Genomic DNA, 16,593 nt, shown 5'->3' with positions numbered 1-16,593 from the left:
TAGCAGTCATGAAGCCCAACGCAGGTGTTAAGATTAAATTAAAAAAAGAAAATTAGAAAAAAAAGAAGAAAACAAATTCGATAATAAAGTTGTAGCATTATGAGATCAAAGTTGTAATAGTTTGAGAATAAAGTCGTAGCATTATATAAAATGTTTAGATGAGAACAAAGTCAAAATCATTAGAATAAATTTGTAGCATTTTGAGATTGTAGTCCTATTATTTTGAGAATCAAATAAAAATTATTAGATTAAAGAAAAAATCTCAATATTAGGCGAAACAGGGCATCATCACAACAATAGAATGGACGACGAGCCAGCAGCTTCATTAGGCCTAATGCAAGAGATGGATCAGGGCTGGTAATCTGGCATATCCATATGAGTATCAGGGGCGGACTGGCCATCGGGAGACCCGAGCGGGCCGGTGGGTCTGCCGCGAAACATGCCGAATGGGCCGCGAAAAGATAAAATGAGCCGCCGCGTTATGCAGAACGGACCACAAAACTGCGTCGCGATATGCAGAAATGGACAGCGAACACATATATTATAATATGGCCTGTAGGCTAAGCAAGGGATGACACTGAAGTCTAGCGACGCCCCTGGGTGGTCTTGCGTTTCCACAGGAAAAACTACACTCACTACAGCACTGTAGTGTAGTGTCTTCCATGTGGCTTTGTGCATGTATTCGATGACTCATACTGAAGATGGATCTAAAAGGAAAGAAGCAAAAGGTTTGAAAAATTACATTACGAACTTGGAACAATCTTAAAGGGATATTTCACCCAATTATGAAGATTCTGTTATCATTTACTCAACCGCATGTCCTTCCAAACCCGTATGACATTCGCAAACACCATTCGCTTTCATTGTATGAAAAAAAAAATATTCAAAGGAAGAAAGTTATATGGGTTTGGAATGACTTTGTGGGTGATTAAATCACATATTTTTTCCCTCTTTCAGTTCAGTGTTAGAAATAATTTGTTAAACTTTTAAACTAAAAATCAATTAAAATGCATTTGAGAGTATATATGAAAATTATTTGCGCTTTAGACGTTTTAATTAAAGTTCAATTTGATGTTCAACGTGTCTAGTTGTCTGCAGGTGTGGCACCCTGTTTGTTCCCATCACTTGATGCTAAAGACGAGGATGATGGTCATGTCTGTGATCATAACTCCAAAAGAGGTGACTCTAATATTATTAATTCACAGTGCTAACTTAATGTGATTGCCTTCCTCTTTTGAGATATTCAGATTTAGTATTCATCATTTAATGTTAGTCATGCAAATTATCATTTTCTACCATATGAAAGTTCAAAACTGTTTAATTTAGGTACAGTATTATTTTGCACCTTCCTCCTGGTCCTTTATGCTAAGACCTTTACAGAGCTCGGAGGAGCAGACGTTCCAGTGGACATTCCATTGGCACACATGGACTATTCAATGAGATGAGCTAAAACAGGACATAACACGAAATCTTGTTAACACATTTAACCATCTCTCCTAAACTATATTGCTTTTCACCTTTTGTAACATCATGTTGCCTGTATTCTTGGACCCTTAGCTGCAAAAACGTAGACCAACATATGGGTCAGCCATGTAATATTGTAATGTTTTGGTCTCAGGCCTTACCTAAAAATTAAGAAGGATTGAGGCCTCTATTCTCCTTACTTTATCTGTGTTCTTGTGCGTGCGTGCACATCCTATCAATGTCTTGAATATTCTAGCATAATTTTCTCACATTTTCCTGGTATTTTAAAATATAAAATAATAAAGTGTTTATTATAATTATAACCTGAGTGTGTGGACCACATTTTGAGATTTAGACTAAATTCTTATTTTTAATTAGCTGAATCCTTATGATCTTATTATTTTAGTAATTTTAACCTTTCAGTGAATACATTTCACAACACCTTTGCATGTGTAATTGGTAAAATAACTGAAGAGGGTCCTGTAAAAACATGCTACAGTCAAACCAGGTCGGTTTATAGTCATTATTTTGAGGAGAAAATAAATGTTTTCAAGATGTGTGAGTGGGTAAACTGTTATTTATCTTTTATTACTTTTTATTTTATTATTTCATTAACTTGACAAGCCTTTAGAAAAAGTGCACGTCAAATCAGTAGATGGCGACCGTGTCATTCACATCTATGGTTTACTCTTCAACTGTATTAAAGTCGTTTTAGCAAGTCAGTCCACTCTGCGGCTCATCAGGCTTGGCAGCGATTACTATGGAAACAAGCGGTATACAAGTCAACTCCAATCTACTTGAATGGGGACAGACCGAAATCTCCAAAACGGTTGGTCAAGAATACGACCAAATAACATATTAAAAATCATCAGTATCATAACTGTATCATAACTTGTGCTTTTTTTTCTCCAGAAAACTCCTGTCTTGTTTAACTGATGCGCATGCGCGTTTTAGAGTTGATTGACAGGCGATGTCTGTATCTAGAAGGTGATTGGCTCTTATACATATAAGGTGGGACTTCCTTTTCTACATCCGTTGACGGCAGAAGTGGTTCGTCTCTGCTAAAAAGTCTCTGACTGTACGTAATGTATCGGGGAAATAGAAAGTTTTTACTGTTTACATATAAATAATTGTTGGGGAAAAAGTGGAGTTTTCTTTTTATTATTATTTCTTTTAACTCGTAGCGCAAATGTCATCGTGTAAACATACGGTGTAAACATACTATTAATTAGCAGTAACACTACACACGCTGTACATCAAATAACACTGACATTTTCAAATCTGTGTAATGATTGTTTAATCGGTTCACTTTTTTTAGTTTTACAAACAACTAGTGTGTATTTTGGTCAGCTATTGTCACAGGCAAAAATAACTACAAGTTACTCATTAATAGGGTGCTATTCTACATTTATATGCTTTTTTAAATTAAAATCGAGCTACTCCCTGAGCTCAGACCTTTCAGTTGAGGTGTGCTTCATGTCATGCAAGTGCATTTATTGTCTTTATTTTTGCCTGAGACAATAAGGGTGAGATGAGATATGCCCTTGTTTCGACAACTCAAGCCCACACCACAGAGGGAAAAATAAAAAAAAACAAGAATGACTGAACTGAGGACGAGGACAACCCTTCCTTGCTGGTTTGCCTTTGTATCCAAAACCTTGCTGAGAACATGAAGGAATTGTGGGTGAAAGATTATGCAGAGAAATACATGGACCAGTATTTATTTAGATACGTCATGGGTCCCTTCGTGAGTATTTCAAACACTTGTGCATTTGTAAATAAAGTATGTGAATATTTAACAAAGAAATAAATGATAAACATGACATCTATGTGTTATTTTCTACAGTTGAGTTGCTGGAGGAGCTGTTGTGTATCCTGTCTAGGCGGAAGCTGTTGACACGTGCAGCATTATACCTCCTCCTCCCGCAACTCTTTTGAGTCTTTTTCTCTCATCGGCATGCTGCTTAGTTAACGCCAACCTTTGCTCTCTCATCCAGATACGCTGCCAAGTCAAACACGTTCACCCCTTCTAACTTCATTTAGTGTTTTCCAACAAGCAGTTTGCACAGAATGTGCTCGTAAGTCTTTAATGTAATGTTTATTAATTTGTTCAACAAAAAGTGTTAAGATATTTTCTCCTATCCCAGCTTTTGGTTTGACAACTATAAGTGATTAGTTTATAGTTTGATCTCACTAAAAGCATAAACAGACTAGCTTGCAGGTCTTTCAGAAAATTGCTCTTGTTTGTTTGAGTGTTCTGCTGGCCTCACACGGCAACATTGGCTCAACTTTAGCAGGACTCTCTTTATGGACAACCAGTGGCAGAAAGGGGAATTGGTCAGGAAATGTTCTTGAAATCACATCATTATTTGAGCCATTGTTTTTGTGATTTCCTTTGGTGATGCTGGAGGCTCAGGAATTGACACATCACCTTCCCATCTGACAACAAATAATATGTACACAAATAACATCCAAATTATTTGAGTTAATAGTCTTGCCTGTTGTCAGTACATGCACAAGGTTCTTTATTCATCTATGTATTCCACAGAATCTTCAGTCTCTTGATGGTGGTGCACAGAATGTGTCATCTTCAGTGCTGTGTGAGCTGCTGGGCAGCCTGTGCCATCTCAGTTCCCTCTCACTGGCAGGAACTATGTGTGATCAGAAGGTTATATCGGTGGTGGCCCGCCAGTGCCCCAGGCTGAAACACCTGGATGTGTCACGATGCCTGCATCTCTCACCCCTGCAGGCCTGCTTCCTCTGGCCTACCAAGAGCCCCATGTTAGGAATGTGAAGACCATAAGAAGTCTGCTCGCTCTAGATATTTGTTTGGCAGACAGAGAAGGCGATGCCGTGGTTGCAGTTACATACCTCCTCCTCAGCTTACCTAATCTTCAGAGGGTGGCTATAGAGGGACTGGGACAGGCTTGTGTTCTCATTCAGAACAGGGAGTTTGAGATGACCGAGGAGTTAACTTGCCAAGAAGGGTTGCCAAGTCTAAAATATGTGTGGGCTAAGAGGATACAGGAAGGTCTTTTGAAAGACAGCAGTTTACGGAGCACAGATAGAGAGGAGAGTTTTACATTAGAAGGAAAAATAGATGAATGGTTGTCATTAGAAGGCAGTCAGGCTGATGAGAGAAGCCAGAACAAGGGTGCTAGTGACACTACACAGTTAAATGGTTGGAAAAGGATGTCAGAAGAGGAATATGAAAAGGATAGAGGTAGAATCAGGGATTGTAATACAAGGGACAGTGTACAGTGTGACGACTTAGCTCAGAGATGTAAAAGGAGTGTCTCTGGACACCTTTGAGGCAGTAGGGAAGGTCTGCCCAGAATTGTGTGTCCTGTCTTTAGACTGTCTTCAGCATAATGCTGACGACAGCTTCAAACAGGCTACAGTTTTGGCCAGAGGACTACGTAGGTTTTCTGGCCAGCTGCGCTGTCTTTCTCTACAGTTTGCTGCTCTTCTGTCTGATCTAGTTCCAGGCCTTAGAGTTGCAGGCTTACACCTGCTTTCACTCACCTTGGAAGGGAACACACTCCTCTGTTGGAGCTCATTCATGCCTGTCCCAGAATCACTTCTCTCACTATTCATGTAGATCCACCCAGCAATAATTGGGAGGGGGATGAGGATGGTGAAGATGAAGGCCTTTCTAATCTACCAAGTATTCCACATCTATGCTCTTTAACAATAAAGTCATAAGCCATTTAGGCCTGTCACGATTTTCAAATAATCGTATGATTGCTGCTATTTGATCTTACTGCAGTTATTGAGAGAAATGCAATTATTGTGCACTTTAAATTTCAATCACATTTTAATGTCCATATAGTAGAATGAACGGCACATTTGAGTGTCTCATTCAATTGAACTCTATTAGCCGCACCGCGGACCGCACTGAGTGCCGCTCCTGAAGAGCGCGTGAAGATTAACCGCTTCTTAAACGGATTTGAAGCACTATGATGTCTGCGGAGGTTCACGACAAACTCTCACAAAAATATAAACGAGGATTTTAGTGAATGCCAAGCGCTCCGGTTTCACTTTAATTGAGAAGAATATAGCTGCTGGCAGATTTCCAAAAATGGACGGAAGCTCCAAACCGCCAGATATAGCCTAACAATTTCCCTAATCTTAACCGTATTGGAAGTAACGCCCCCTTTTGGAGCTAGCAGAACCAGGTCTGAACCAGGTTATAGAGTAACCCTGCCCTCTTTTGGAGATTCTGGCCCTATTTGGAGGTCTCTGGGCTGCAGCTATACCTACTTTAACTTAATGATCATGTAATGGCAAATGTTATTTGCAATGCCCCTTTTATGACCTCAAATTAAGTGAGAGCCTAGATAGGATATTTGCACTTTTACAAATACTTTTGTCACAACACAGGGCCATTTCAATGAACTAGTCAAGGCAAAAACGTTATTTAAAAATGGCTGAAAACGTAAATGAAATGGATACAAACAGAAACACACTTTTATATAATTACATGTATACATAAATTATGGCATACATTTTTGTTAAAAAAGTCCATGGACACCTTATGCGTCAACTACCCGTCTGCTAATACTAAAATCTAATCTGATGTTCACTGTTCTGTTGCTTTAATAACTGGTTCACTAAATTCATGTCAATTTTTTTTCCAACAGTTTTTCCTTGGATGAACGACAGATGAAGCCTGCATTATGTTGGAGGTCTCTGAAGGGGGTGCTGTGGTCCCTAATTAGAGACGCTTCACTCCTCCAGAAGCTCTGTGATTGGATCCTCTTGGTGCCTTTGACAATCCCCCACTGTATTGCCTTACATCTGTTAGCCTGAACCGGTCAGATATCACTATGGAGACTAGTGCATATTGTATATACTTATAGTTGCTTGTCCAGATTGGATTTGAATGGCTGCTGGGTAATGACTTTTAGAAATATTACGAAGTTACAAAGCAAAGCCAAAAGGAGGCGTCATACACTGCATGTAACATGAGCTGGGAAAGAAAGGCCATGCTGAGATTAAAAAAAGGTATTGAACTGACAATGAAGGGTATATGATTTTGTTGAGTTATTTTATATTTGTTTCATGATGTCTTCAACAGGTGCCTTGTAGTTTAACAAACTGTTATTGAGTATTCTAAGTAACCAAGCTTATTTGAATTATACATCTTTATTCCAGGATCACTATGTAGACGTTATTTTTTTTCTTTCTTTATTATTATGATATATTATTATTTTCATAATAGCCCATTTAAAGCACTTTCTAATTTTAGAAATTGACACAGTCTGTATTTTTGGAACTCTCTGAATTTTTTAAAATGAGATTTTTTTTAAGGAAGGACCTGGAATTGAATGTCCTTTTAAATATTTTGTCATACAAAAAAAAAAAAAAGAAGTGTCTTCACTTTGTTCAAGATGACAATTTTTTCCATGCAAAAAGCCCACTGTGCTTTTGTTTCTGTTGCTGAAAATATTGTGGAAACTGATCAATTTTGACAGGGTTACTTTTTTATTTATTTATTCATGTTGTTGTTCCATACCCACATGCCATACTCCAAACATTTCATGGAACACAAAAGGCAGAATGTCACTGCTTACTTTCATTGTATAGAAACAAAAATGCAGTAAAATTGAATGGTGACTGAGGCTTCATTTGTGTTCCATAGAAGAAAGTAATTTGGGTTTGGAACAACGTTAGGCTAATTGAATGATGACATAATTTTCATATCTGAACGAACTATCCCTTTAAGCAATAAATATTTTTCCAGTTCATCTATTACAACTTAAAAACCATCTGCTGTTTTAATTTTGCTAAACTCTTAAAGCTGGGAAAGTGTCCTGGAGCTTGGAGCAATAAATAACGCTTATCTTAATAAGAGATGATACTCAATAAATTAGTTTGGTATCGATTTATTCATATATCCACTGACTGCTTTACGCTTGTGATGTATCTTGAATTTTGTTTTAAGGGTACACATACACGATGCTTTTTGCCTATACTCATTCCTGTGTCGTCTCGATTTCACCCTGCGTTCCAAACGGGATAATTCAGCATCCGAAGGGCACTTCGAAGGGAGAACAATCGTGATAGGCATGCTGTAAAATCGCTTAAAACAGAATCTCCGATATAAAATACTTTAAAAGTGAGTTCCGAATAAACGTTATTTTTGAGCCTCGCACCTTTAAGGCCTCCAAAGCTCTAGCAGTGTATGGTAAAGTCTTCGAAGTGAATAGGGCATAAGGATTAACGCTTCTGAACTGAACGCTACCTCTTTCTGCCTATTCGGCGGGAAGCCGGTTTACGTAACGCAAATAATGTTCTTGAGCGAAGACTTCAGCAAATCAGTAGACGGGCGTCACGTTGCGTAATATATATTAATGAGCCAAACGTTCGACGTAGAATATTCGTATATTCGCTGGCGGGAGGAAGACACTTCTGTGGCTGCGGTGTGATTTATAATTTGTTTCTGGAGAGTTATGTCTCGACTACTCAACTGTATTGTAGCAGTTTGTCCCGACATGGGAATAGGAAACAATGGAAATCTACCGTGGCACCCAATAAGACTATGGTGAGGGAGTTTTACACCTGTCTTACTATTTGTTGCTAACTGTTCTGCTAATGTTCTGTCATGTTGATACAATAAGTAAAAAGGTTTTATATGCATATTTCGAAACTCTTGTACTCTTAAACATCTGCGATACGTCTTATAACGAGGTTGAGACAAGGAACCCAGAATATTAGCATATTTCGGCTATTCACAAATGAACGAGGGAATAAAATGTCAGCATCGATAAAAGATTGACAGAATGAAGAAATGAACTATTACTACACTCATTGAACATGACTGTAAAGATATTTGTAGTTGATACTTGACCTTTGTCCCGGAGACTGTTAAATAACCTTAATCAGCATATTTACCCCGAGAGCCTTATCCAAACATAGTCTTTAGCATAATATAAAGACCGTTCTTAAAGGGATAGTTCTCTCAATAATGAATAATCACCTTCATACCATCCCAGATGTGTATGATTTTTTTTCTTCTGCTGAACACAAACGAAGCATTTTAGAAGAAAATCTCTGCTCCGTTTGTCCATACAATGTAAGTGAATGGTGGCCAGAACTTTGAAACTTAAAAAAATCACAAAAAGGCCACATAAAAATAATCCAACCCATAAGAAGCTATATGATAGGTGTGGGTGAGAAACAACAGATCAGTATTTAAGTCCTTTTTTTACTTTTAATCTCCACTTACACTTTGTCACATTTGGAGATTTATGGTAATAATAAAAAAAAGGACTTAAATAGTTATTTGTTTACACATATGGGATGCTTGAGGGTGAGTAAATGAATAAATGTATTTTTGGGGGAACTATCCCCTTAACATAAAGCAAACCTCATTTGTTTTGTTCAACCAAAATGTACCTTGACCTTTGACATACAGTGATTCTTACCTTTCCTGAACCTTTATCTTTACAGTAACGAATTCAAGCACTTTCAGAGGATGACCATGACCCCTGCAGTTGAGGGTAAAATATGCTGATATACATGTATATAATATATTTACATACCCTTATTAATTTACGTGATTATTTTTGGCTTATTTTACATATTTGTCTTGAAATTCAACTGCAACACTGAATATCTAAAAAAAAATTGCGCTTTTGTATTTTGAGCTTTTTAATACATTTTCTTTGTCATGTGACAGGTAAAAAGAATGTGGTCCTTATGGGCAGAAAGACATGGTTCTCTATTCCTGCATCTAACCGACCCCTGAAGAACAGAATTAACATAGTTCTTAGCAGAGAGCTTAAGTAAGTAATCTTACATTCCTTAAATTTAGTAATCTTAATGTTACTTTCTTTTGTATACCACTATAGTTTATAAAGTAGCCTACCTTGTGCGACCCCCGCATACACTTTGGAGTGGTGGTAGCGTAGTGGGCTAAAGCACATAACTGGTAATCAGAAGGTCGCTGGTTCGATCACCTCAGTCACCACCATTGTCTCCTTGAGCAAGGCACTAAACTCCAGGTTGCTCCAGGGGAATTGTCCCTGTAATAAGTGCACAAATCACTTTGGATAAAAGCATCTGCCAAATGCATAAATGTAATAAATGTGTGGATGTGGTATTTCAGCTTTGCTATATGCAACACATAATTTAAATTCATTTAAACTGACTGATCTCAGTTCAGGAGACTCTTGGATTTTCCATTGCACATTATGGTTCGTCTCACCTCAACTCTACTCGCTTTACATATTGGAGCTTGCATTTCCACTGCAGTTTAGTACCACATCAACGTGGGTGGGATTATAGACATCATCTTAAACATGACGCAAACTGACCAAAACAATAACACAACCGCTAGCTGTTAGCTACTAGCTCATTGTGCTGCATGAAGCTGTTGTTGCATGGTGATTTTACACAAGTGTAACTTGTTAAATTGGCCTGGCTATTTTAAAAGCAAGCTTCCAGTAGCTGGTCAACTAAATAAAGTAAAGCTTTCAAACAGATATAGAGTTAACATAACAAACATACCATCCTAGCTGAGTCCAGGGCACTCTCCCTCCCATTGATATGCGTCCATTTGGTCGAACCACTTCCACTTTTCCTTGACGTTTCTGTAGTCACTTTTATTTATTTTTTTACTTTTCCCTACACTGTTGGTAGGTCCGGTGGTAGCCAGTGGGGCCAACAGCTAAGACACTTCCTGAAAGACTTTTTAATTTTGCATCGTTTCTTTCTTCGCTAACGAGTGGACCGTCTACACCTCGTTTATTGACCATGGTGTGGTTTTGCGCACAGCCATTTCATTTTTAACAATTTGAAAAGGCGTCGCTGCTATCGCTGTTTCTAACTTTTAGCGGGTTGATGTCCCATGTTGGAAATCCAGTGATGCTGGTAGTGACTTCTCCCTGACCAATCAGTGATCTGCAGGATTTTGATGTCACATTTAGTATCTGCTCAGCTCGATTAGAACCTTGGCTGAGGTGGTACTAAAAAAAGTATCAGGTACCAGGTACTATCCTCCGTGGCAAACCCCCAAAAAGCGAGCTGAGTCGAGTTGTACCGTGCAGTGGAAAAGCCCGTTCTGTGCTGCCAGTAAAGGGTTAAACTTTTGACATACAGAGTAATGGAACAAAACAGCATGGCGCAGACCACAGCATAGTTTGTCTTTTGGAGAAATGGCTACAAAATGCTAAATACAATGTACAATAATGTGTAATTTAGCTGAAGTTTTTCCTTAGAAATACTATATTTACTGTGCAAGTAATTCACAAAATAGGGAGCATCCTTTTGTGCATTCAATAAAAAGTTTCCCATCAAAAGTTCAGTTTCAGGCTGCAGATGATGTTTGGACCACTCAACATGTTTGGCAGACATGGGACAATGGCAATCAGTACAGCCAAAACATTATGACCACCTGCCTAATAAGCTGTTTGTCCTCCGTGTGCCGCCAAAAAAGCCTACCTGCTGATTTATGGATTTTCAAGACCCCTGAAGTTTTCCTGTGGTATCTGGCACCAAGATATTAGCAGCAGATCCTTCAAGTCCTGTATGTTGTGAGGTGGAGCCGCCATGGATCATACTTGATGGTCCAGCACTTCCCACAGATGCTCAATTGGATTGAGATCTGGGGAATTTGTAGGCCAGGGTAACACCTTGAACACTTAATGTGATTCAAAGCATTCCCAAACAATTTGTGGCAGGGCACATTATCCTGCTGAAAGAGGCCACTGCCATCATGAAATACCATTGCCATGAAGGGGTGTACCTGCTCTGCAACAATATCAATGTGATCAATTTGACATCCACATGAATGGCCAGACCCATGGTTTCCCAGCAGAACATTGCCCAGAGCATCACACTCCTTTCACCTCCATCGGCTTGTTGTCTTCCCACAGTGCATCCTGGTGCCATCACTTCCCCAGGTAAATGACGCACACATACACGGCCGTCAACGTGATGTAAAAGAAAACGGGACTCATCGTACCAGGCGACCTACTTCCACTGCTCTAAGCTCCAGTTCCGACACTCGTGTGCCCATTCACTTTCATGTGCACTTTCATCGGTGGACAGGGTCATCATGGGAACTTTTCTGTGACTTGTGCCACAGTAAACCTACTGTCGGTTCGGACCAGATGGGATAGCCTTCGTTAGCCTTGGGCACCCAACACACTGGTTTGTGATTTGTCTCTCCTTAGACAACTGTTGGTAGGTACTCGCCTCTGATGACCGGGAGCATCTTAAAAGCCTTTCCGTTTCAGAGATGCTCTGACCCAGTTGTCTGGCCATAACAATTTGGCCCATGTCAGAGTCACTCAGGTCTTTACTCCTGCCCATTTCTCCTGCATTCAACACGTTGACTACGAGAACTAATTGTTCGCTTGCCATCTGATCTAACCAGACCTTGACATGTGAACTTATTAGGAGATGATCAATGTTATTCGCTTCACCTGTGAGTAGTCATAATATTTTGGCTCATCAGTGTTTATTCTGAATTTTATAATTTTATTTTAACATGGTTGGCAGAGATTGGATGATGCTGGCCATTACTTTGAATAAGAATTAATTATGCAAATTTCTGATGTAATGTCCATAATGTCTCAAAAATATGAATAACCAACCCTTCTGGAAACATAATAAACAATTTGCTAAAAAGATTTGCCATAAGAAATAAAAAAGGGACATTGAAAATGCTCATAGCAGTCATCCTTGGGTCTCAGGAGGTTAAATGTTTTTATTTTTTTTTTCTATTACTGAACAGGACAGCCCCAGATGGAGCTCACTATCTTGCTTCAGACTTCAGTTCAGCTCTTCATCTGTTGGATAGCCCTGAGCTTGAAAAGCAAGTTGACCAACTCTGGATAATTGGTGGCAGTGCTCTGTACAAGGTTGTTATATAATATTTTTGTCATGTCTATTGAGAAACACAAGGTAAAATAATTATGGTAAATATCCAGTGGTCCTGTGTTATAGTTTTACTAATGAACATGGTGAACTGAACTCTTTGTGGAATAAACTTAAAACTAAGATGGGAGTGATCTGCAAGAACACGTCATTCTTGCTACATCACATTTGATACATTTCTTTAATTTTGTAAAATGTTGACTATGATGAAAAGGGTGTTGAATTTGAGTATTTAAAAGAGTTTTCTTATCATGAAAAAGATTTCTCCTAATTTCATTCATTGCCATTTGAAGTGTACTCATGTCTTGTATTATGTTAATATAACATTATACACACACACTCTAGTACCCACCTATACCGGAGTCATATGTCAGTTATATCACAGCAAAGTTCTGATCTTCTCTGTATAACAATTTGTTGTTATGGAAACTGTCTAAAGGCAAAAGGTACAAAAGATTCCCTTCCCTCATACTCCTCTCTACTTACAGACAAATCTCTTGATATCTTGTTCAACATAACCACATATAATATTTGTTTTGTGTTTGTGATGTTGTGCTCCGCAGGAGGTGATGGAGAGCTCTGATCCCAGGCGTCTTTTTGTAACACGGGTCCTCAAGCAGTACGACTGTGACACATTTATTCCTGATATCAACATGAATAAATACAAGCTCCTGCCCGAGTGAGTGCTCATATGCCATTTGGAGCCATAGATGCATATAGTACTGTGCAAACGTTTAAGGCAGTTGTGAATTTTTTTTTTTTTTTTTTTTCAAAAACTAAAGCCAAGAAAATGTGTGTGTGTGTAATATAAATAAAAAAAAAATATATATATATTTTTTATTTTATTTTTTTTTTATTTTTTTCTTCATACAAAGTGCAGTAAACATAAACTAAATCTATATTTGGTGTGACCACCATCAATTCTCCTAGGTACACTTGCGCACAGTTTTTCAAGGTTGTTCAAAGCATCTTAAAGAACTTGCCAAAGTTTTATGTATTAAGACTGTCTCAATTGCTTCGGTCTCTTCGTGTGTACCCAGACTACCAGTGATGTTAATCAGGGCTCTGTTGCAGGACACCATGATCTACTTCTATTCGCTTTGCAAAGGGAATTTTTGGAAATCTAAAATGTGTACATTTTCTACTAGCACACTAAAGCAGAAGATATAAAGTAATCTTAAGACAAATGTTTTGGTAAAACATCTCATGTGCCCATCTAAGACTTTTGCACAGTACTGTACATTATTAAATTCCAATACTGGTGTGTATTTATAGCCTTGTTGCAATGACATTAAAACACCAGTTAAGCATCAAACATTTTAAAAGCTTGCCGTTGTTTTGCAGCACTTTCATTTATGAGGCACAACCTTTTTGACATTTGTTTAAGAGTATACTTTTATTTGTATCCTTGAGTAAAGTGTTATGAATGGATTTATTGGCACTGGAACAGACAATGCCGTATTATTGTGTCTATACAGAGAAAATAAAAAAATACCACTTATGTAAAAAGTGGCATCTTGCATCAAAGGTGGACTGCACCAAATGTCACATCTCTCAGGCACAGTAAGCATTTAAATAGTAGTGAATTACTCATAGACTTCTCACAGGTTTCATCATCAACTTCATCTTTTGTTATTTATATTTAAATCTTTTGTTATTGTCTGTTCAGATCTGTCACTTAATTATAGTTTCAAGTCAAGTAAATTTTATTTGTATAGCGCCTTTCACAACACACATCGTTTCAAAGCAGCTTTACAGAATATCAGCATTAACAGACGATAAGAACTGTAATGTCTATAAAGTCGATTAATCATCATTGTGTAATTTAGATAAAATACGAATTTTAATAGTGTTTATAAATAATTAAATGATAATTGTATTAATAACCCCAGTGAGCAAGCTGTAGGCGACTGTGGCAAGGAACACAAAACTCCATAAGATGTTGATTTAATGAAGAAAAATAACCTTGGGAGAAACCAGACTCACTGTGGGGGCCAGTTCCCCTCTGGCTAACATTATGAATGTAATGTAAATATTAATTATGTATAGGAAAAATCATGGTTTAAAATTATTAAACTAAGTGTTAAGGGTCAGTGATTAAACATCGATTGTGTTTGAACTGTAAGATTAATGACCAATGTCTTTGAAGTCCATCTAGATTAATTGCAGAAGTTCACATAGATGCAATTGTCCTTGTTAATTGGCTGATGAAGGCTTTTGTTGGCAATAGTTAATCTAAGCATTTCATTTCAAGATCGTAGTCCATAAATAGACCGAGGTGATGCAGGTTGGAGTTGGCATCATTTCCTCTGAGGTCCGTCATAATAGACTGAAGTGATGTTTGGCTTTTAACAAGTAAATGGCAGTCAACATTTATCTGTACTAGTCTAAAGTGGATGAGTTGAGTTGGCTGTCACCATTTTAGAATATTACTAAAGCATATACATTATAGTCTTCAAAATATACACAATAAGTGAAATACTTTATTATGATTGTGTAAGTGACTATGTATTATAGTTTGTATTTCTGTGTTGTCTTCCTTATGCTCTCAATTAATGTATGCAACAAGTCATACTGTATTTTAAAATCAGCCCTGATATAAGAGTGATTAATGTCTTAATGTTCCTTCTTGTTTCTCTTTCTCATTTTCTTCTGGTCAGGTTTCCGGGTGTACCCACAGGGTTGCAGGAGGAGAATGGTGTTCAGTATATTTTTGAAGTGTATGAGAGCACTGACCACTAAGATGTGATTTTAATTTCGGACACATGTCCTCACGCATTCTGCTTGTGCTCTTGACACATTGCGTGACACTTTTATGGGATTCCCATGTTTTAATCTGGTTAGTAAAATTTCCTGATCTCATCCCTCTTCTCCATTTTATTTCATGTTATCTCAACTTTCCTATCAATAAAAGTGGTAAAAGCCATAAAGATATAATAAAAATAGTACCCAATAATGAAAATTCTTTCAATGTTTTCTCACCATTGTGTTGTTCCAAACCCATATACATTTCTTTGAACATTTATTTTTTGAATAAAGTCGGCTGAATAACGTTTTCAGAATGTTCTGCACTTTCTTTTAAGAATACAAACAGTCAGATCTAATTTTCCAATGCTGAGTTCTTTCAGAAAATTAGCTTTTGAACATTTTAAAACATTTAAATATTTTAAATCTAACTCTCTTTACATCGGATCGGATTTACTGCTTCTTCAGAAAATATAAATGTGTATTATGAAGGTAAATACATTTTAGATGATAATCAAGTTCAATTGGTCATGAAAAGTTGCTGGAGAAATATGTGGGACATAATGTTGTTGTGATGGTGATGCTTTTGATTAGACGATTGCTCAAAATATTGAATATCAGGAATGTATCATATGTAAACCCTGATATTACTGCATCATTGTTTTTCTTTAATATCTGTGCACACCGCATACACGTCGATTGATGGTCCTGGGAAAGTTTTCCCCACTACTTGATGCAGGTTGCCAGCTTGAACAGGGTGATGACGATTCGCTTTCTGGTAGGAACCGGTGCCAACCTGCTATATGCGCAACATCAGGACCAATATTACAGTCCCATCAGAAGGGCAATTGCTCCCATTTGATTGCAATTCCTCCTCTTCTGATTGCTTTAATTTGTGAAATTAAAATGACAGTAAACTGGTTTATTTCAATGAACTGGCTGAATAATCTCCCCATTTTACCAAAACATCGGAGGAAAAATATTAGTGACATCTGGGAGGCAAATTAGCGATAAACACGCATTTCTGAATGGAAATGGCTTCAGGGCAGATTTATTTTATGCTAAACCAAAACTTATTCGACAAAGTGTTTTTATTTTTTAGGCATGGCGTCATCACGCACACCCTTTTTATATCGATAAAAGGCCATTTGAATGGAAACGGGCAGAAGGCGGCAAATGTCGCAGTTGTATTTTTCGCATTTTCACTTTGTCGATAAAAACAAATAGCGCGAAAGGTGGATGGGAACTAGGCTAATGGCTATGAGGTGCCCCTAGGGACATTATTCAGAATTACCATGCACATACACATATGAAACTAAATTCATTCACATACTATACTGAAATGCTCACACACACACAACTGAAATTATTACGCTCACACACACAAGTGAAACGCTCTCACACACACAACTGAAATTATTACGCTCTCACACACACAACCGAAACGCTCTCACACACAACTGAAACGCTGTCACACACACGGAACTGAAATGCTCT

At 37.8% G+C, this 16,593-nt stretch overlaps 1 protein-coding gene across 3 annotated transcripts; it reads left to right on the top strand.

Annotated features, from left to right (window-relative positions):
• Positions 1-2,519: 2,519 nt before the first annotated feature.
• Positions 2,520-15,391, top strand: LOC127628817 (dihydrofolate reductase-like). Of its 3 annotated transcripts, XM_052105748.1 has the most exons (7): positions 2,520-2,542; positions 6,108-6,471; positions 8,920-8,969; positions 9,149-9,254; positions 12,209-12,335; positions 12,915-13,030; positions 15,012-15,391. In XM_052105748.1, the coding sequence occupies exons 3-7, from the start codon at positions 8,945-8,947 to the stop codon at positions 15,091-15,093; spliced, it is 456 nt and encodes a 151-aa protein (XP_051961708.1). In that variant the 5' UTR covers positions 2,520-2,542; positions 6,108-6,471; positions 8,920-8,944; the 3' UTR covers positions 15,094-15,391. The 3 variants fall into 3 exon arrangements, with proteins under 3 accessions (XP_051961708.1, XP_051961700.1, XP_051961692.1); XM_052105740.1 differs by lacking the exon at positions 2,520-2,542 and having other exon boundaries at positions 5,906-6,471; XM_052105732.1 differs by lacking the exons at positions 2,520-2,542; positions 6,108-6,471 and adding an exon at positions 7,841-8,011.
• Positions 15,392-16,593: the final 1,202 nt, after the last annotated feature.

This window comes from Xyrauchen texanus, chromosome 3, assembly GCF_025860055.1.
Source record: "Xyrauchen texanus isolate HMW12.3.18 chromosome 3, RBS_HiC_50CHRs, whole genome shotgun sequence".
Classification (NCBI taxonomy): Eukaryota; Metazoa; Chordata; class Actinopteri; order Cypriniformes; family Catostomidae; genus Xyrauchen; species Xyrauchen texanus.
Note: the sequence above shows the minus strand (reverse complement) of the source record. Positions and strands in the feature narration are given on the sequence as shown.